Source organism: Mustela nivalis (assembly GCF_964662115.1).
Source record: "Mustela nivalis genome assembly, chromosome: 11".
Classification (NCBI taxonomy): Eukaryota; Metazoa; Chordata; class Mammalia; order Carnivora; family Mustelidae; genus Mustela; species Mustela nivalis.
In genome coordinates, this window is record NC_139030.1 from 78019166 (window position 1) to 78041268 (window position 22103).

General features: G+C 37.7%; 1 protein-coding gene across 6 annotated transcripts in view; it reads left to right on the forward strand.

Moving 5' to 3' along the window:
- Nucleotides 1–22103, forward strand: part of SPHKAP (SPHK1 interactor, AKAP domain containing) — a 168826-nt gene that overhangs the window by 54479 nt on the left and 92244 nt on the right. For all 6 annotated transcript variants that reach the window (XM_082689969.1, XM_082689970.1, XM_082689974.1 and 3 more), the window contains one exon: nucleotides 1478–1585. In XM_082689969.1, coding sequence (XP_082546095.1) covers nucleotides 1478–1585 — 108 coding nt within the window. The remainder of the gene's footprint in view (nucleotides 1–1477; nucleotides 1586–22103) is intronic.

Genomic DNA, 22103 nt, shown 5'->3' on the forward strand with positions numbered 1-22103 from the left:
GGACCTTGTGAAGCTTTTGTTTATAGGGGTTGTACTTTCTGACATTTTTCATATTATCAATTAAAGCTAAGAAAGGTTTTTTAAAATTATTTACATTAAAATAATAATAATTTTTATTTAAAAAATACTTTGAAAACAATAATAAACACATTACATGTTAACATGCATATTTTTAAGTCTTTATTTAAATTCCAGTTAGCATACAAAGTAATATGAGTTTTAGGTGTAAATATAGTGATTCAACACTTCTGTTTAACACCTGGTGTTCATCAGGACAGATGCACTCCTTCCTCTCCATCACCTATTTCACCCATTCCCCTCATGCCCACTCCTCTGACCAGCATCACTTGACTCTCTATAGATAAGAATCTGTGTTTTGATTTCTCCCTCTCTCTCTTTCCCCACTTTGTTCATTTGTTTTATTTCTTAAATTCTACATATGACTTATTTCGCTTAGTATTATACTCTCTAGTTCCATCCATGTCATTGCAAATGGCAAGATTTCAGTCTTTTTAGGGCTGTGTAATATTCCATAGTATATAGCCACACTACGTTGTCTTTATTTAAAAAAATGGCTAAAATCAACAAGGCAGGAATTAATATGCATGTTTTTTATGTAAAATAAAAGTGTTATTTAAAAAAAAAAAAACTTTTAGGGGCACCTGGGTGGCTCAGTGGGTTAAGTTGGGAAAAATCTTATACACTGTTTGGGTAGTGTTAAGACACATTAGAATTTGAATTGTTTGGTTATTCATGAGATTGCAACTTCAAAATGTCTTGTCACAGAAATAAAATTTTTCTTCCTTGCTTTAAAACCCAAGCCCAAAAACCAGTTATTTGTTAATCATATTTGGGTTTGTTTGATTCATAAATTCAAATTTGTTTTGCTTTACTGTGCTGTTTCAACATGGAAAATGACTGTCATGATACACTTTACTTATCCTTAATAATTTTTGAACTTAACAAAGTACATTAGGTATTCTGTAAGAGTTGAACCCTATTAAAAAAACAAAGAATTGAACCCTGTTTCACAGACATGTTAGCAAAGCTGAAGCTGAAAGCATATCATTTCAGTAGCAATACTGCACCAAAAGGAAAACACTAAATTTTTTAAGATTGAAAATGTCCCCAGAGTGCACCAACACTGTCACTAAAATGAACTTTGATCCCCATTGTCAACTGAACCATACCCCAAAATCATTTGAAGTTTCCACAGGTTGAACATCATTGAAGTTCCCAGATACTGGATTCGATGACAGAAGGAACATTAGTATTAACATCAACGTATTCCTCTTAAACCAACAACTGGCTGAATATTTTACACATTCTAGAGGTGCTTTTGTCATGTAAGTTTTTTTCCAGTATCCAGATGCTCTGGTGTGAAGAAAACACCTACAGATCCTTCAGAAAACAGCTGCTTGTTAAACTAGAAAATCTGGCCATGTAACACTAAGAAGATTTTCTCGATTCCCTCCAGGTTCTTTGCAGCAACAGCCTGCTCGAGTCTACAGACTACTGGCTACAGAATCAGAGGACTCCCTGCCAGATCGGTTTTGTGGAAGACAAGTCTGAAAACTGTGCTTCTGTAAGTAAACACAACTCTCTCAGGGTATAATTTGAGAAAGCAGGGAGTCCGGCGCGTGTGCTCATGCTAAAGATGGAAGTTTCATAATTCATTAAATACAAGGTTAGGAAAGTATCGTTTTGAAAATGCATAACAGGTTTATATGGACCATTAACAAAATGTCATGCTGGGCTCTTGTCTCTACTCTCATTTTGCTCATTTCAACGGGTAAATTAACCTGATCAGTTCTCTGAAAAGGAAAAACGATGTTTATATTTTCAAAACTGACTGAGAAAGAGATTCAGAAATAGAACTGGATGATGAGAAATAAGAGACCATTCAAGTGCTCTCTTGGATTCTTTTCAATATATTTTATAATTGGGCTAGTAGGTTATTTTCCAACATGAAAATTGTATAGAAATTTTCTACCATTCTTATAAGTTATAGTCATCATCTGAAAACCTTTTCAACACAAGAACTATGAAGCCATGAATTTTAATATACAGGAGCTGAGCTTTACATACAAAACCTTCCTTTTCAAGTCATGTTCTTATAAATAAATGTTTATAAGAAAGAAATGTTCTTATAAACAAAATTATTATCTTAATATGTGGGTACATATTCTTGATAGGAGAAATCAATAATATGATTTATTTTTCCTGTTGAGGGGTTTGAAGTGGTGGGGGGGTGGGAGGTTGGGGTATCAGGTGGTGGGTATTACAGAGGGCACGGATTGCATGGAGCACTGGGTGTGGTGAAAAAATAATGAATACTGTTTTTCTGAAAATAAATAAATTGAAAAAAAAAAAAGAAAAGAAAAGAAAGATGCTCCTTCCTGTATGTTCTACAAAGTCACATATTTCATTCTAATTGAAATAACCTAGCCCTTATGGGGTCATAATTACAGAGACTGGGGTAGAGCATTTCCAAAGTGGAAAGAAATGTAATTCTCATGACTAAACTGAGAACTTCAGCTCTGAGCTATTCTTGGAGGTAAGTTGAATGCCAGCATTTCTGTTAAAAGAAAAAAAAAAAATTAAACAAAAAAAGAAGGAAGCTGAAAATGGGATGAAGAAGCTTTTTATATAAAATAGGCAGAACCAGTACTGGCAGACAGAGGATGTAAAACATTTCACACTGCAGAGTCTCATCGTGCAAGGAAAGCAGAGTCAATTCAACAGACTTATTTCAATCTCTGTTTATGCAAATGACTTTAATCCCACTACTTCTAGAATGTTTAATCCTTTATCCAGATAACTGGTTGCTGTCCAGAAATCTTTGGGGAAAACCAAAGGGATTAGGTGGCAGGTAATTTAACAGTGATAACCTCCTTTACAAATTCACTTCTGAGGTCAGTTAGAAAATGCAGGCATCTGTGGATACAGGTTTCTAATCACACAGCTGTCCATTGTAAAAGGAAAAGAAATGGAGGGTAGAATCTCTCCAGCTACATTCTGGAAAAAAACTGTCATCTGAGCAGCTCCTGTATTAAGAAGTGTCCCACTCGGAGGGGCACTTTGGGTGGCTCAGTCCGTTAAGCATCAGACTCTTGATTCCTGCTCAGGTGGTGATCTCAGAGTTGTGAGATAGAGCCCTGAGTTGAGCTCCACACTCAGCTAGGAGTCTGCTTGAGATTCTCTTCCCCTGCCCCCCCAACTAAATAACTAAATAAAACCTTAAAAAAATGAAGGCTCCCATTTGGAGAAGGCATGAAATTTGGGGCCCTAAAAATTGTGCAGTGGAAGGTGAAGAGGTCTTCTTGAATCTTTACATTTTTGGAATCTGGACTAAAGATCTGCAATTAGAAATGCTAAACTTATAGCCAGATTAAAGATTACCATTGGGGCGCCTGGGTGGCTCAGTGGTTAAGCCGCTGCCTTCGGCTCAGGTCATGGTCTCAGGGTCCTGGGATCGAGTCCTGCATCGGGCTCTCTGCTCAGCAGGGAGCCTGCTTCCCTCTCTCTCTCTCTGCCTGCCTCTCCGACTACTTGTGATTTCTCTCTGTCAAATAAATAAATAAAATCTTAAAAAAAAAAAAAAAAAAGATTACCATTGGGTCTCCCTAAGTGAAGAGAATTCTTCTCCCACTCCCCACCAGTCCCAGTGGATTCAAATTTGGGCTTAAAACCACATGACTTACTTCCTTAAATCTTTGTCCCTTTATATTATATTGACATATATATATGACAATATATATATATTGTCAGATGACAATAGTGAAGTTGAGCTGATTCATCTTGTCTTTACAGTTCTTTCTATTCTTTCCAAAAGGGGAAAAACCCAAACACTAATAAAAGGTATACTGGAAATTTTGTTTTCCCACATGTTTATAAAAATTACCCATGACTCTAAAGCTAAAAGAAATTTTGAAATCCCTATTTTGCAGTCCTAAATTGTCCCAATCTCTTGAAAGTATCCTTTAGTTCCTTTTTCTTAAAGTGTGAATCCTTTCTTTCTTTATTTCTTTCTGACTTGGCACAGATTTTTAGGATGAAAAGAGGAAACAGAGTCCAGAGCTGAAGGGAAGCAATTCTAGAGAGAAAACAGAGGTGAACCATGGAGATATCTAATAAGGACCAGGACCTTTTAATCAAAACAATATATAGGAGTGACCAAAATGGTCAGGATTTGGGGGGGGGGTTAGGGTTTTATTAATTAATGTTCTTTATTGCCTTTCAAAAACAAGTTCTCCATGGCAGGATGGAAATGAAAGGTATAATTTAAGGGAAAAATTACTGTTTTTTAAAATCATGTCTTCATTCAAGTTTCATTTTAAAATTCAGTTTAATAAAATCATCCCAAAGCCAAATCTCTTTTCAAATAACCAGAACAGAATCTGAGAAACCTGTAGCAATGTTGGCTCATATTTTATCACTTCGTACTCTGTTCATAGCTCTATGTTAATCATTGCTTCTTTAACTGATTTCTTCCTGATCAAAATTAGCAGCCAACTTTTTCAGATCCAACTTCTATTGGCTTAGGATCCAACATACTGAAGTCCAAGTGTCTGGACTTGCAGTTTCTTAGAACTCAGAACCTCAGCATACCAACATTTTCTGAATTCAAGACTTCCACTTAAAATTTTTATTGAGGGACAAACTCAGACTTGGAAAACCTTCAGAGTGTGGTGCACCTGGGTCAGTAAGACTGTTATGAGTTTTTTTTTTTTCTTTTTCTTTTTCTTTTTAGTTACTATTTCAATAGAGAACTGCATTCATTTCACAGCTAAAATGAAGAGCCTTAATGAAGAGTAGTTTGAAGCAGTCAGATATACCAAACAGAACAACTTGCCAGGAAGTCTGGTTCAAGCAGCCCCCTAGAGGTCATCCTTGAATGTTTTTCACTAGGTATCAATTATAAACAATTTGCTTGTTTTCCTTTTTTTTTTTTTTTTAAGATTTTATTTATTTATTCGACAGAGATCACAAGTAGGCAGAGAGGCAAGCAGAGAGAGAGAGGGAAGCAGGCTCCCTCCTGAGCAGAGAGCCCGATTCGGGGCTCTATCTCAGGACTCTGGGATCATGACCTGAGCCGAAGGCAGAGGCTTCAACCCACTGAGCCACCCAGGCACCCCCTGCTTATGTTTTCCTAAATAGAATTCTCCTCTCACAATATATAATTTCATTTTCTTTCTGATTTGTCTTCCCGAAAAAAAAAAAAAAAATACAGCAACCTTAACCTTCAGAGTCTTCCTTTTAACCTGATTTTTAAAAAGATTTTATGTTTTTATTTGAGAGAGAGAGAGAGAAAAAGCCAAGGAAGGGGAAAAGGGGGAGGGAGAGAGACAAAACAACCCCGAGCTGAGTGTGGAGCCCAACGCTGGATTCCATTTCACAACCTCAAGATCACGATCTGAGCCAAAATCAGGAGTTGGATGCTTAGCAGACTGAGCCATCCAGGTGACCCTAACCTGATTATTTAAACGAAGGAAATGCGGAGGCAGTTAATGGAATTGGAAGCCAATTTCCAAACCCAACAGCTGAGACATTATCTTAATAGAGGTCCTTAACACAAGGAGTAGGAATTGGACTTTTCAAGTCCCTCGACTTTCTTATTTTAATTTAAAACTAATTTACTTTTTAATCTGCTATTACCCTTTGTTATTTACTCACATTTAATTTTTTTTTTATTTTTCAGAAATCTCTTTTGTTTTAATGCTTCATTAAAATTACCTTGACAATTCACATTATCTCTATTTATAGCTACTGTCAGTATCTTTCCTTACTGGTCATTTTAAGACTTGGCTTTCATCCTGCAAATAAATTACACCTTCCAGTGTGCATCTTAATTGAAGAATCACAGTATTTGAAAATGTGTTACATTTGCCTTCAATTCTTTTTTTTTAATATTTTTTTTAATTTTTTTTTTTTATTTGATAGAGATCACAAGTAGGCAGAGAGGCAGGCAGTCAGAGAGAGGAGGAAGCAGGCTCCCTGCTGAGCAGAGAGCCCGATGTGGGGTTCGATCCCAGGACCCTGGGATCATGACCCGAGCCGAAGGCAGAGGCTTTAACCCACTGAGCCACCCAGGTGCCCCTGCCTTCAATTCTTAAATAAACAAATTAAATTCTCAGGCAGGCTTCAACATCTCACACATGATATTGCAAAACTATGAAGATGTTTGACAGCTGTTTAGTGAGCCTCTGATGTCAATGCAACCCAGTGGCAAAAATGACAAAATGGCATCTTGGATGACTGTTCTTTATTCTATATTATTTCTCAAAATATTTTTATACCAAGTCTATTATGAAATTTTTAAAAAGGTAAGTTATGGAAGAGACAAACACTCTACTTGGTATGCTGATCTATAGAAAAATCTAGACTTCCATGATTCAGGAAAAATATAATAGAACAATGAAAGGACATTTTACATTATCTTGTCCAGGTGTTTACCAAGCTTTCTAGGAACTTTAATGTTTTTTTTCCTTAAAAAATCAGGTTTGGAAGTTATTTTTTAAATTCTTTAATTTTAGACTTATAGAAAAATTGCAGAAATTTCTAGAATTCCCAGATTCCCCGCATACTAACATTTTACTGCCTTTGCTTATCCTTCCCTTTGTGTGTGTGTATGCATCTATGTGTAAGTGTCCATATAGGATTTTTTTTTTCTAAAATTTTTGAGAAGTATCTGCAGACACGATGTCCCTTTACCCCTGCATGTTTCAGTGTGGAATATAAATATTTAAAACCAGGATTGAACCCAGAGCTGCAGAAACCCTTGTTCAGGCTCATAATTTGGTACCAACTGCACAATAATGTTCTTTAAATATTTATTCAACAATTTTCAAGGAGAAGTTAATGCTGCCCCCATAAAAATGAAAAACCAAATGCTGACAGTGGGAAGTCAGGCAGCCTGAGCAGAACAAATGCCCTGTATTTAAGGGAACCCACTCTCAGGAGGCAGTGTAGGGACTGTCAGGGGTCACTTGCCCACCTGAGAGGGAGCTCTCGACCCTCAGCCCTGGTAGATTATTCCTGCCAACTTCATCCAGGACTGCTCTTGAGCAGAAGTTCTGGTAAGTTACATTTTGTCTATGCGGATTTCCAGGGGTTTTGGTACCCACCCTCCCACCCATGATTGATCCAGAAGAACTTTTTGGAGACTTGCTTCTTAATCCAGCCCTAGATGAAGCAGAGAAAGCAAGGCAGCTCGGGATACCGTCGAGCAGATGCCCACAACTGGTCTGTGTGACCTCACCTGGTCCTGGGCAGTAGTTCCCGAGGCTTTCTGGGAAATCCACGAGTCTCAGAGAAAGTGTTGACTCTCAGTGGAAAAAGTTCCACTAAACTTGACCAAGACTCTAGAAGTCCATGAATTAGAAAGAACACTTTATGGTAAAGCATGACACAGAGGGGTGATAGATAAAAGAACCCCACCACCAAAGCAACCAGATGTCTCTAAATCTGTAAGGTCGCACATGGGAAACTGACACCTAGAAACATGATAAATTGAACTGAGGTAGAGTTTTGTTTGTATTTTTGTTTTAAATATTTATTTATTTGTTTACTTGACAGATAGAGATCACAAGTAAACATAGAGGCAGGCAGGGAGAGAGAGAGGAGGAAGCAGGCTTCCCACTGAGCAGAGAGCCTGATGCAGGGCTCAATCCCAGGACCCTGGTATCATGACCCAAGCCAAAGGCAGTGGCTTTAACCCACTGAGCCACCCAGGTGCCCCTGAGGTAGAGCTTCTGATACAACTTGAGGTCTGCACCTACAGTGTGTGACCAAATAGTACAGTAGTAATATGGGTGTAGACGTTAGACCTAGTCTGTATATTTATCAAGGCCATGGATCCAAACTAGGAGGGAGTTTTTACAGGTTTATTTGAATCGAAAATTGAGTTCGTATTCTGTCGCTATATTGTAGGTAAAATGCTGCACATTAAAAATTAAGATCCTTGATTTTATTTAGTGGCTCAAGTAATTACAGTGTATATTTAAATATTAGTTAAACAGGTGGAATAAGACTTCCAATAATTCATAACATGAAAAGGGATTAAAAGGGAAATCTAGGTGGTTATTTGTATGACTATTTAAGCTCAATGCAGCTCCAGAAACCAATTTTTAAATGCTTACACTTCAGTAAACAATAGAAACAAAATGAAAAACAAAGTAACAAATGTGTGTGTGTGTGTGTGTGTGTGTGTGTGTGTGGATAGTCTCAAGGTGTTAGACTCAATGCATAAAGAATGATAAAGAAGGGCCAGAATTCATTATGAAAAAGTGAAATATCTGATATCAAAGTCGGCAAAAAGCCAAACATAAGAAATTCATTGAAAGGGCGCCTGGGTGGCTCATTGGATTAAGCATCTGCCTTTTGCTCAGGTCGTGATCCCAGAGGCTGCTTTGATTTGAATCCCACCTCCCCTTTCTAGCTGTATACTCTAAAGCAAGCTGTTTAGTCTCTCTGTGTCTCAGATTTCTCATTTGTCAAAGGGAGATGTTATAGTATTTATCTTGTGGATTGTTAAGGATTAGATGCATTAACATGTCTAAAGTTTTAGAACGGTGCCTGCACATAGTAAACATGCCTAGGTATTTAATGAACTCAACAACATGTGATGGCAAAAAATAGAAAAATCTTGCATGACCCAAAATATAGGAATGGTTAAATAAATGTTGGACATTAATACCGTGAAGATTAATACATTCTTTACAAAGGTTTGTAAATAAAAGTAGTTCAGCACATGGAAAGAAAGTCTCATGATATAATTATGTATAAAAAAGGACTCCAAGGGGCGCCTGGGTGGCTCAGTGGGTTAAGCCTCTGCCTTCCGCTCGGGTCATGATCTCAGGGTCCTGGGATCGAGCCCCACATTGGGCTCTCTGCTCAGCAGGGAGCCTGCTTCCTCCTCTCTCTCTGCCTGCCTCTTTGCCTACTTGTGATCTCTCTCTCTGTCAAATGAATGAATAAAATCTTTAAAAAAAAAAAAAGGACTCCAAAATTGTACATAATATATATTAAACAAGACAAGTTAATCAGTTGGATGAAGGAAAGAGGGAAGTCAAGAATAAGTACTATGGTTTGGGCTTGAGCTCCTAGATGGATGGAGGTTCATTGCCTGTAATGGTGGAGCAAGTTGGGGTGGGAGAAGGAGCATGGTGCTGTGGGAGAAGGAGGATGGTGCTGAATGTCTTTCAGTCATCCACGTGGAAATGACAAGTTGGTAGTTGGGTGTACAACTTAGTGTTGTCGGCAAGATCAGATTGAGAGATAAGAGTTGAGGGTCTTCACAGGGACCCTCGGAGAGTAGAGAAGATCCGTCAAACCAGAGAGGGTATGTAGGTAGAAAAAAGGGTTTTCAACTGAGCGTGAGGTATTCTGATAAGTGCTCAAATGGTGATCCCCATGTCCCAGGGTCCCCCCCCAAAAGCAAGAGATTATTATTTAAGCATGTAAACCTGAGTTTCAAATACAAAATGGAGCATTTTATGTATCCTGATATTTTCGTGCTTCAAGTATAGTACGATGAATAAACCTGAGTGTACTTTTAAACCTTGGTATTCATGCCATTTCTTAACTGTCTCTTTAAAATTCATTTTGACAGAAGAATGCATTATTAAAATAGCTTAGAATAGCTTTGAGTTTCAAATTTCATACAATTCCTGCTATTATAGCAATTTTCCTCTGAATGGAAAGCCTATCAATCAAGAAAAACTGAAAACAATAAACAATGTTCCTCATTAAATACCTTTCAGCTTTAAGGATATTGACTATATAATTTCTATTTCTTTTTAGTAGAATTGTTTGTTTGGATCAACATGTCTTTCTTAATCAGTTCTTCCAGAATCCCAAGAAAACTAGTTAGAAGTAATAGCATTTTTTTTTTTTTTTTTACAACTTAGACTATCAAGTTAAAAAAAAAAAAAGAATTTTTTAAGAAAGGATTTTATTTATTAATTTGACAGAGGCACACTGAGAGAGGGAACACAAGCAAGGGGAGTGGGAGAGGGAGAAGCAGGCCTCCTGCTGAGCAGGGAGCCCCATGTGGGACTGGATCGAAGGACCCTGGGATCATGACCTGAGCTGAAGGCAGACACTTAATGACTGAGCCACCCAGGTGCCCCAAGAAGAAGAAATTTAAAAAGTGGGCCTCACTAATAACTATGGTAGGATGTCTGCTTTTTAGGTCAGAGCCTCTGGAATACTATTTCTCTCTTTTGTAACCATATAAGCTCAACCTCCAGGTTTATTAGGAAATATGAAAGTGCTAAGAGAAGAATTTCTGCCCTTCCGTATTTGAATATTACTCTCTTATTAAGACCAGAGACAGCCCTTTCCTTACATTTCAGACAGTACCAAGCACAATGGCTAGTCCATAAAATCTGTCATGATGAAATTGGGTCCGATAACCCCAAGGCATTCAGTGTTCTTTCCAGAAACATCTGAAAGGGCCAGAAGAGACTAAGGAAGGTTTGCCCCTTGCTAAGTTGTGCCTTAGATTTAGTTTAAAACAATAATTCAGCAGACAACCTAAGTCAATAGTGGCTCTGGTAGTTATTAGGCACACAGGGATGATTTCTTCTTAAGCAGGATCAATCAGCTTTGACCCTATTGTTGGATTAGGCTGGATGATTCTTTGTTGTAGGGGGAGCTTTTTTGTGCATATGAGGGTATTTAACAGCATCCCTGGCCTCCATCCAGTAGATACTAGTAGCATCTAGTCTCCAGTTGTAACAACCAAAAATGCCTCCAGATGTTGCCAATCTCTCCTGGCTGGGGTGGTGGATGAAGGGCAAAATCTAACCTGGTTGCAATTGCTGCTCTAAAGTTTCTCCAACTTCAATCCCTAGTCTCTCCTAAAATATCTGGTATTCATAGGCTTCAACTTGTGCTGCCCTCATGCCTGCAGAGCCACGGAGGGAAAGCAAAACCTCCACTACTCCCAAATGATTCTCGCTCACCTATAACCCCCACCCCCATCATGCACTGGGCGGGAGGACTGAAAGGAAAATTCATGGGACAATCAAAACCAACTCAAAATAGCTACCTGTGGGTCAAGGTCCATTAATTTATGGCTGCTGCCTCTACCATACATAGATTCCAGTATCACTGGAACATCCCAGGCAACCAATTTTTAGATTGAGGTATAGTACATTTATTTACAACGTATCTTCCTTCTTTTATCAAATACAATGCAGTTACATAACAGATAACTAGAAAGCAAAAAGAAAGAATAGCGCCCCAATTCTGATGCCTGATGGATCAACTCTTGGTACCCAGATTATTTCTTTCCACCCTTTCTACCACAAACCAAAAAGAATGAGCCTATCAGCCCATTTCAATTCCAAATGAGAATATGGACCCTGGGTTGAAGGTCTCATTTTTAAGAGAACTCAGAAATTTTGTTATCTACATGAAATCTGATTTCTAAAAATTGAACAGTTATAAAATTTTCTTTCAATGTTGTATGAACAAAACAGAGCACATCTATTGGATAGGATGAGCTGGTAGGACTCATTTCTGACAGCTGCCATTTCATCAGGTAAACACTTGTTTTGTCATTCTTGTTACCTGCCAGTTTCTATTTGCCTTTGAATTCAGGACTTCCTTCACTAAACAATCCCTCAAGTGCTCTCCAGCTCAAAAATTGTTAGTGTAGGACCAAGTACATTATTACAACCCTCTTTCTCATTACCTAAATTAGCTTGTCCAGGTTTTTACCACTCTCCATGAATAGACAAGACCATCTTCTGTACTCTCTGAAAGATGAGTACTCTCTCTAAAAGATGATTTGGAAAATAAAGTCTTGACTAATCCGGAAAATAAAGGACAGTGGACATCAATTATGTCAACTTATTTCCTTTATTCATATGTGTGCATATAAGTACATATATTCATGTATGCATATACATATAATATATTATATACATTTTTTATAATATTATGTAGAATATATTTCTATTGAAAGTGTTGTTCTAGTACATAAACAATTCACTTCACGAAGACCCAACCAAAAAAGAGTGGTCCAAAAGATTTGGGCCCAAGCATCCACTATGAGACCCTTCACCATCTGCCCGTCCAAATTTGTCTTTTGATTAGCCCTCTCTCTCAGCTACTGTCTTTCCCCAAGTTCATTGAAATACTTGCCATTCTTCAAATATCAGTTTCCCTTTGCCCATGCTATTTCCCTGTGCTAGACTACCCTAGAGCCAGCCTCTTGCCTCAAAAATTCTTACAGACTTTTTTAGTCCAACTATGTTCATACAAAACAGTCATTTCAACTTTTAAGCATTGCTTATTCATGACAACTTAGGAAAAAATATTGCATTCTTCTTTCAGATTAATTCCTGGGAAACTCACTGTAATTTCCTGCATTCCTTACTTTTTAGGAACCAACAGCTAGCATGTCAGTTACTTTAATATTGCATTCCTTCAAAATCGCTTTGTCTTAAAAGAAAAAGTGGTCATCGTTCTTAATAAAAATACTATTCACTGTTGTGCTGTTATTACTTATATATACTTTTCCATTCTTACATATACTTATGTTACTCCAAATCTTCCTTAAAAAGCACATATTAGGACAAACAAAAGATACTTCCCTAGTCCTCTCTGCCTGTGAAACCATCCCATCATATATTCCATGATCACCAAACTTAAAAACGAATAAAAAGGGTACTATCTCTGCTACCTGTCTACTACCTGGCTGTCTCACCATTCTGTTGAAATTGCTCTTATCCATGTCACCAAATCCACTGATGTATTTTCACTATTTATAATACTTAGCAGAACGCACTGAACTCATACCACCACCCAGATTCTGAAAACTAGCTCTTTTCTCCATGGCTTCAGGAACATTTTTCTTCTAATTGTTTTCCTGCCTCTAGGGTCATCACTTCTTTGTTTTATTTCTGAACTTTTGCTCTCCACCACCTGGCACTTTGTGGTGGCGTTTTCCAAAGGTCTGTGCAAAAGCCTGGTCCCTTTTTCATGACTGCTTTCACTGCTTTCATGTTCATCCATACCTCCTGACTTTAGCCAAATCTATATGCCAGTGACGTTATCTGTGTACTATAGAATTATTTCTAGCTACTTGCTGGATACACCCAGCCGAACATCTCAGAAATAACCCAAATTCAGTATAACTAGAATTAAGTATCTAAAAATATGTACTGCCCTCCAAATTTTCAATTTCCATTGATGGTTTTGTAACCTACACATTTCCCATGCTATGCTCCTTAGAATCACACTCATCTTGTGTTTCTCCTTTACTTTTCATTTCTAATTGGTTACCAAAATATGTTTTGATTTTTCAAGTCTGGCTGTGCATTTCCATTCTCACTGTCACTAGTTTATTGCCTAATGCCCCACATATTTCTTCTAAAGATTTAAACATGCAAAAATCAAAAGCAAACACAGTGGTGGGGGGGGGGGCAAAAAAACACCCTGGTATCTTTTTCTCCTGAAATTTTCTGCAGCAACAAATTCCTAGATTTATTTTAAGGTTCTGGTGGTAGGAATAAATTACATCCCCAGTCCCCACTACCACCCTCAGCATCACAGAATACCTCCAGGGGCTGGTGAATCAGTTCAGTGTCTAATTCAAGACCATGGCTCTAGTTTGCAATTGGACTGAATATGAATTCCAAAGAAGCTGATTCACCATCACTCTCCTGATTTTTTAAAGTGCTACACTAAATCACAGGCCAGTGAAGAAACACTTTGACATTGGCAAACTTTGACATTGGAAACACAGTATTTATTTGCCAGAGCCTACTGGTAGCACCAAAATATGATATTAACTGGAACACATATTTATACCACATGCTAAGCAAACAGAACGCACTAGTGTTCTCCTATTATGTCAAACCAAGTAGCTAAGCTTCCATTTGCGATGTCGTAGAACCCAATGGTTGGAATAAACCTAAGAAGATATATTTCCCATCCCTCCCACTTTTCAGGAGAGAAGAGAAAATTGCTATGAGGAGAAGGGATTACTCAAGGCTATGGAGTGAATTAGTAGCAAGGCCACGTCCAAACCCCAAATCCAACAGCTCTCAGAGCAAAGAGTTTAGTTTTTCAATATTATGATAGGTCCCCTTCTCTGTAAAATATAATTATTGTATCAAAATGTCATAAAAAGTATAATTTCTTCATTATAGGATTGGCATGAGAGATTTGCATTAGTAATCCAAGCTGAAGACCTTAAATTAGTATTATTGAGAAGTTCTAAGATACTTAGCCTTTTTGGTTGTTTTTATTAAATTTAAGATTGTCACATGTTTGAATATAAATTACTGTCGATTATATCTGACATAGCTGGTTATATCATCATTCATAGGTATAAATGTCATTAAGATCTCATCTGAAGTCTATGCTTATTCATCCATCTGACATTTATTGGGTCTTACTAGGTGCAGACTACTCTACCAGACCCTTTGAGGGGTATGGAAATACTAGCAAAGAATCTCTGCATCTTAAGAAGCTCAGAAAAATTGGACATTTTAGATAATATAGCAACTCTGAATACTGATTCCCTTCTCTCTCCTGGGCTTGTTTTGTTGTTATTTGATTTTTTAAAATTTGTTTTTGATTAGGCCAGGTTGCTTTAGTGAAATTTATTTCCCCACTATAGTGTGAAACCTTTGGTGTCACTCCTCAGAGATGCACAGCCTTGGACCTAGGCACAGTCACCTAGGATGACATTGGTCTTAGCAAGTCTCTCTTTGTCTTCTTCTGATCTTTCTTTTAAGTTCACTGCTTCATTTGATATTATACCCCTGCCTATTTGACTTTACTATTTTACCAGCTGACTGCTCTGTTGCTTTTAACAATGCTCTAGAGCTTACATTGCTCAGCCATCTGATCCAATTAAATTTAGGCAGGCATAATTTTTGAGACCAGGTTTGAGTTTTACTATGACGCTATGAGGGATCTTCTTAGCTATGTTTTTTTCCTGGTTCCCTCTAGTAAACTGACTGGCCTGCAGTTTGGCTTGTTGATTTTAATTAAGAGGAGCTCCTATTTTGAGAGTGCCCTTATCTTGAACTTCCACAGATTCCATTTCAGATAATCTCTGTTCCTTTGGGGAGAGCTTCTGAGCTCTCCTTTGTCACAGACTACATTTACTCCAGGGTACAAACTCTCTGAATCAATATTCTAAGTACTGGGTGGGGCAGTAGCCTCCAGAGCTCTCAGTCCAGGGTGCCTCTTGAACCTCGGTTCTACAAGCAGGCTGAGTAAGGGTGGTCATGGCCTCAGTGTTATCAGTCTGCCAGCTCTGGGGTAGCCCCTGAGTGGGGCCCAGATGGAGGAAAGAAGCCCCTGACTTCTTGGCATTACTCCCCAAGAATTTAACCTCTTCAATTCAGAGTTAGGCAGGTTGAGAAATGCTGGCTATCTCTGACTCTCGGTAAGAGACAGTAACCCTTGTTTGGGAGGGGAAGGGGAACCTAAATGGCCCTGTGAGTTTGAACTGGGTGAAGGGGAGGCAGGGAAAGAAGAAAGTGAGCTGTGGTTTAAAAGGGTTAAATGCTACAGACTTTCCCTGTTCTGATCTTCTTAAAAAATATTTCTTTATTTTCTGTATGTCATGAGGACAATTTATTGAGAATTAAGATGTTTGCTTTTATGGGTTTTGCCATCTGTTTCACTGGGGAGCTGGTCCCTGGAGTTCCCCATGCTGTCATCCCCGACCTGAAACTCACTGTGCCTTCTTTTTCTAGCCCATGTTACTCTATACCATGAAGGCTGGTAACCCAAGCAGGGTCTCTTAACTCTAGAGTCAGGAGCTTCCGGTCTCCAGTTAAAGGTAGCTTAATATCCTTTCACAATCAGACTTATTGAAGGTAGAGTTGATATTGTCCCTGAAGAAAAGCACCTCATTTTTAAAAATTTATTCATTTGTATATTATTATTTTGTTAGTGAAGCATAGTCAACACACAATGTGAGGTTAGCTTCAGACGTACAGCTTAGTGATGCAACAACTGTATACAAGTCTGCCACAAGTGGAGCTGCCATCTGAGAGCATTTCATTTTTGTGTAAAGTTAACGAGTGAGTGTTAGTCAAGAGAGAGCAAGATTTTCCCTGGGGTGGGTGGGGTGGGCGGTGAGAATGGGAGTTTCCTGTAATCCATGGAGTCCAACTTCAGAAGACACTTTTGTTTATTTTATTCTGAAAACATTTAACAGGGGTCACTCGATGTCCAGAGCAGCCATTAAAAACTTGTTAAATAGCATTGATTTTTTTTAATTTTAAGGAATATAATTTCAAAGTGAACCCACAAAATAAACATTGTTAAAATGTTCCCCTAGATATTATATGACTTGATTTGCCATCTAGTTGTTGGCGGGAAGGTGATTAAACATTAAATGAGATCTGGCAAATGATGATAAATGTCAAATAGCTAAAACTGAGTCATTCTCTGTAGTACTAATTGCACAGAAGGCCCAGTTGTCTATTTATGCCACCATTTGTTCCTATATAATTGTTTTACCAACCCACAAGACTTTAGTCATGTATTCTTGAAAGACACTAGAATTTTTTTTTTCCAACCAGAAATTCATGGATAGATTTATCTATAGCAAAGATAATTCTCTGTCACTGCATTTTTTTAATCTAGGAACATTGATAATAATATGAGGTAGATGCAGGCTAAAAGGCCGATCAGAAAATTAAGGCTTGGACTTCATTTATCACCCCAAATTCCCAAGTCACCTGGTGGATGTGAGCTCAAAAAAGTTTCTTTCAGTTTTAAGACTCTTTCAAATGCTTATTCATTGTTCTTGACAAGGAAGTATTGGAAGAAAGGGATATGTTGCTCAATTAGTGAGAGCAGCATAATGTTTCTGCCTTTATTTTATCTTACTTTTTTTATTTTACACTGACCTTCACCATGGTATTCTGTTAACTTAGCAGATTTGCTGTTGCTATGATGCTTCATCTCTGAAAACACATTCTGTCTGAATGACCTAAGAGGCAAAAGACATAGGGATATATTTTTGGTTTACCTTAGTAACTGCAAAAGGAATTCATCAATCAAAGCCACAGACTTCAAGCTATTCTTATGACAACTCCATTTTATTGACTATTTTTCTTCCTTTAGTAAGCTTGTCGGCGAAGATACACTTTTTCCTCTGTCCATCATAACTCCTTCTGACTCGTCTTCCAGGGAGCGATCCCTTTGGTCTAAAGAGAAGTGATTTGAAAGAAGAAAAGCACAGAATTGGACTCAAGCCCTGTTCATGTGCCTGGAAACTGAAGGAGGAATTAATTTGTTTAAGCAAAGTCTACTTGGGTTATAGTTTTGAAAGCACTTTTCAAAATTAATCAAGGGTGAACATTTTAGAGATTGCCTAAAACAAAGCTTCACATTTAAGATGGTACAGAAGTAATGGATTCCTATGGTGAATGAAAATTTATGTCAGCTCATTCGTTTGAAAATAAGACCAACCAAAAACTTGGCTTACATACATTAAATAATATTTATGTAGGAATATATAAAAAATGTGAAATGAATGGACTTGATGTTTTCTTAGTGTATTGATAATGATGGGAAAAATTCATGCAGGTGTTAAGCTACGTTTAAATCTGTGTAGTCATTTATTTACCTTCCTATTTGTAGGGCTACTCTGTTATTAATATCATGTTTTGTTTAAAATTTTTAAAAACTTATATTGGGGGTGTGTGGATGACTCAGTCAGTTAAGCGTCTGCTTTTGGCTCAGGTCATGATCTCAGGGTCCTGGGATCAAACCCCGTGTCCCGCTCAGTGCTCAGGGTGAGTCTGCTTCTTCCTCTCCCTCCACCCCTTCCTCCTACTCATGTGTGCTCACTTGCTCTCTTTCTCTCTCCCCACCATCCACTCAAATAAATAACTAAAATTTTTTTAAAAAGTAATACTAATTATCAATGTCAATTAATAACACACCCTGCCCTTACAAGATGAAATGATCAGGGTTTTGTCAGCCAGTCCTTTGAGAGGCAGGTGAAGGAAGGTTTCCTAGCCAGTGTTGCATTCTATAGTCTACATCTGGCGGCAACCATATATTAAGGTGGAAAGACCCTGTGTATTGTTTTAGGGCTTAGATGTGTGTAGGAGAAATGAAAAAAGGCAGTAGATCTAAACACTGCTTTCTTTTTCCTGTGAAGAAATAAATTTCCTATAATAATGATAGAATTAAATTTGCTACCTCTACTGAGTTCTGGGCAAAGTAATGAGCTTTTTCATAAGTGTTCAGAGATGGGATGAACACATAAAGGTGATTCAGGCATCTGGTAAATGACCTCTACAGGCTCTTCCATTCTAGACTTACATGACTTGGTGAAACTTTTCAATAATAAAAGGATTGATGTTTATCAAATACTTCTGGTCTGCCAGGCAGCTCTGCTAAGAAAGAACATTACGTGGATTCATTAATTCGTATAACATTTCTACAGAGTAGGGAGTATTATTTTCTCCAGGCGAGGCTGACGTGGGTGGTGTATCTGAGTCACACAGCCGGTAAAAGGTAGAGCCAGGAATAAGACACAGGCAATCAAATCAAGAGTGTTTTCTTCCAGCACTTTCTGCATAGTTTCCATACTGTTTTAAGCCATTTCTAGCCCTCTAATTTCATGGCAACTGAACAATCTGTCTGTTGCATTTTATACAAAAACGGAGGGCTTCTGAAAGTGAATATTTAGTGATTCCATAAATTTGCATCTGTTTTATTCCTACTATCTTAGGTTCCTATCTAACAATTTTTCTGCTCACTTATCCCTGGTTAGTAATGAGAACTTTATAATACTTTAGTTTAAAAAGTTTTTCCACTAGTAATACTATTTCCCTGAGTTTTTACAGATACTTTATGAAGTATCCAGAATAGGTATTGTTATGGAAGAGATGCACATGGGTTTTAAAAAGTTTAATGCTAGTCCAGGATCATGAAGTGATGGAGTTGGTGCCTCAAACCAGATTTTCTAATTACATTTGCCCACCAGCCTCTTCCTGGCCATGTCTTTTGCCAACTAAAGGATTAATTGGGAAAGTAAACTCACGATTTCATAAGTTTGATTTTCTAGAGCAGTAGTTGGCAAAATACAGTCTGGTTCACTTCCTGTTTTGTAAATAAGGTTTTATGGGGTCACAATCATACCCATGCACTTAAGGTATAGTCTATGGCTGTTCACCACCACAGTAGGGTTGACTAAATGCAAACAAAAACCTTATGGCCTGCACACCTTAAATATTTACTATGTGTCCCATTATAGAAAAAGTTTGCCAACCTGTATGCTAGAACAAAGAACTAACTCTTTGAAAGATAAATACTATTTCTCTGCCTTATTGTTTAGTATGGATAAAAAGAAGACTATGTGTGTTCTATTTAAAGAAACTCCCAGGTCTTTTTTGCATCAAGTGTTTGAAGGAATTTATTTTCCACCATCAAGACTTTAATTGCCTAATCTCTTGCTTCTCATTGCATAAAGCCATGATATGATTTGGAATCTTTATCAACATGACTTTTCCTAATAATTTCCCACAGATTTTTTTAAAATATTTTATTTATTTGACAAATCACAAGCAGGCAGAGAGGCAGGCAGAGAGAGGAGGAAACAGGCTCCCTGCTGAGCAGAGAGCCCGATGCGGGACTCGATCCCAAGACCCTGGGATCATGACCTGAGCCGTGGCAGAGGCTTTAACCCACTGAGCCACCCAGGCACCCCCCAACAGATGTTTTTATTCTTGTTTCATGTTAGTAACATCTTTTTGTTTTACCTCTAGCTTCTCCTTTTTTGTCTCCCTTCCTTAGCTTCTTCTAACTTAACTACTCAACATAGCATTTTCCCTGACTTACATCTGAGAATTACACAGAGATACACTGAGGTTTTTTTTTGTTTTTTTATTTTTTTAGTGAAGAGTAATTGGGCATCTTTGGGGAGAACAATATTGCTTCCTGCATAAACCTTTACTTTGTTTTTCTCAAAGCTGTAATTACTAACAGTATTTTTAGTCCTGTAAGCCTTAATTTGTCATCCCATTTTACTGTAGCTTGTTAATCACAACCTACCAAAAATTGCAAAAGCCATGCTTGCAGTCACTGAAAAATCTTTGATGTGTGATTTGCAATTCAGAGAGAGAATCAAACACTGGTCAGCTCTTTAGAAAAGGAAAGTAAGTCCTTGATAATTCAAAGGGGGTTTGGATCAGAGGATATGTTTCTTCATTTATGGGCCTCACATTTCAGGAAGTTAACAGGGCTATACACCTGAGCTCAAACTAAGTCATTATTAATTTTGAAAAACAGATACATCTGTGTATACCAGAAAACAATGTGCTAAAAAGCTATTACATGCATGACACAAGAGAAAAACATAGCTATTATAAAAATACTTTCATTTTTGAAATCCATTTTTTATAATATTCTGTAATTTTAATTTACTACCATAATTATGGTCTTCCTTCCTCAATAGGCCTTGTGCTATTCCCTGAAATTACAATGCTGACTGGACACAGTCTCTACTTTTGGACCCAAAATTTTCTTGGCTTTGAAATAAGATGACCTCATTTTTTCTGTGATAACATTGGTTATCTCATGCTGAACAGAAAATTGAATGGCAGGAATGCATGTTGAAAGAGACTGAGAGAGAGAGATGTAAGGAGAAGGAAGGAAAGAAAGAAGGAAAGAAGAAAGAAAAGTAAGGAAGTAAAAGAAAGCAGGTAGGCTGAAAAAAAGAGTCATATACAATCAAGGGAATACTTCTGATGACTTCAATAATTCAAAATTATTTTTTCCATGGGTTTAATATAAAGTACACATAATGGTTAGATTATATCAGTTAAATCCCATTACAGAATAGTTTTATCTTTAGAAAACACTTTTTAATTATGGTATATATTTATAGTAACTTTTGAATTGCTTACACCTTTTTTCAAATTATCAAAAAATGCAACCTACCTTGCTTAGCTTAAGGTCATAAGGACACATGATAGAAACTTCGACCTTGAGGTTAATTTCCAGAAGCTTATCTTTGTTCTCCTGTATGGGAATTTTTGCAAACTGAACATTGAAATGGCTTTTTTTTTTAAATTTTGTCTCATATTTCACAGAGTGGTCCTATCCTACATAACCATAAGTCATTGGGAATGATTCTTTGGTCTTCCTCACAGCATCATAGCTCTGGTAATTTCTGATTCAATGTCTTTGATTATATGCTCTAAAAAAAAAGATATTAAATGATAACAGAAATAGCTGCTAAAGGGGCGCCTGGGTGGCTCAGTGGGTTAAAACCTCTGCCTTCGGCTCAGGTCATGATCCCAGGGTCCTGGGATCGAGCCCCGCATCGGGCTCTCTGCTCGGCAGGGAGCCTGCTTCCTCCTTCTCTCTCTCTGCCTGCCTCTCAGCCTACTTGTAATCTCTGCCTGTCAAATAAATAAATAAAATCTTTAAAAAAAAAAATAGCTGCTAAAGTAACTTTGAGCAAACTTATTTACAGAGGGGCTGAAACATGTAAATCTTCAGTCCACAATGTCCTGAGGGCAATAGTTTTGTCCCTTAGGAGATAGAGTGGAGTGACCAGGTGGCTAGTTGTTAAAGAGTTCACAGTGCACCAGAAAGTATGTGATTGCTGATGTGCTGCTTCAGTTTGGAGAGACCTGTGGTACAGCTGAAAATAGGGGCAACACACTCACATGTGAAGATTTCAGAAGGGTCAGGCTTTTGTTTATGTGACCATGTTTTAGTTATTTTGGCATTTTAAACAGTACATTAATAATGCATGTTTTTTCAAGACCACCCATCTAATAATTCTAGGCATGCTCCCTTGGTAGTCATACTTCTGAGTCAAATGAATCAGAGTTGGAAAAATTCCCACATCCCCTTAACCCCTATGTAGCACCTATATATTCACACATATGCATACAGTAAACACTTTTTGTAGACTGGTTGCCTAGTATATTTGAAGGCACACAGTAAGTTTTGGGAACTTCAATGCCATTGGTCTTGCTCTATCACCCTGAGTATCTGGAGCTATATGAACAATCATTTAAAGGGAAAACCTTATCCCAATTCACTAACTCAAGTAGGGCATTCCCTACCAGACCAGGACTCTTCTCATC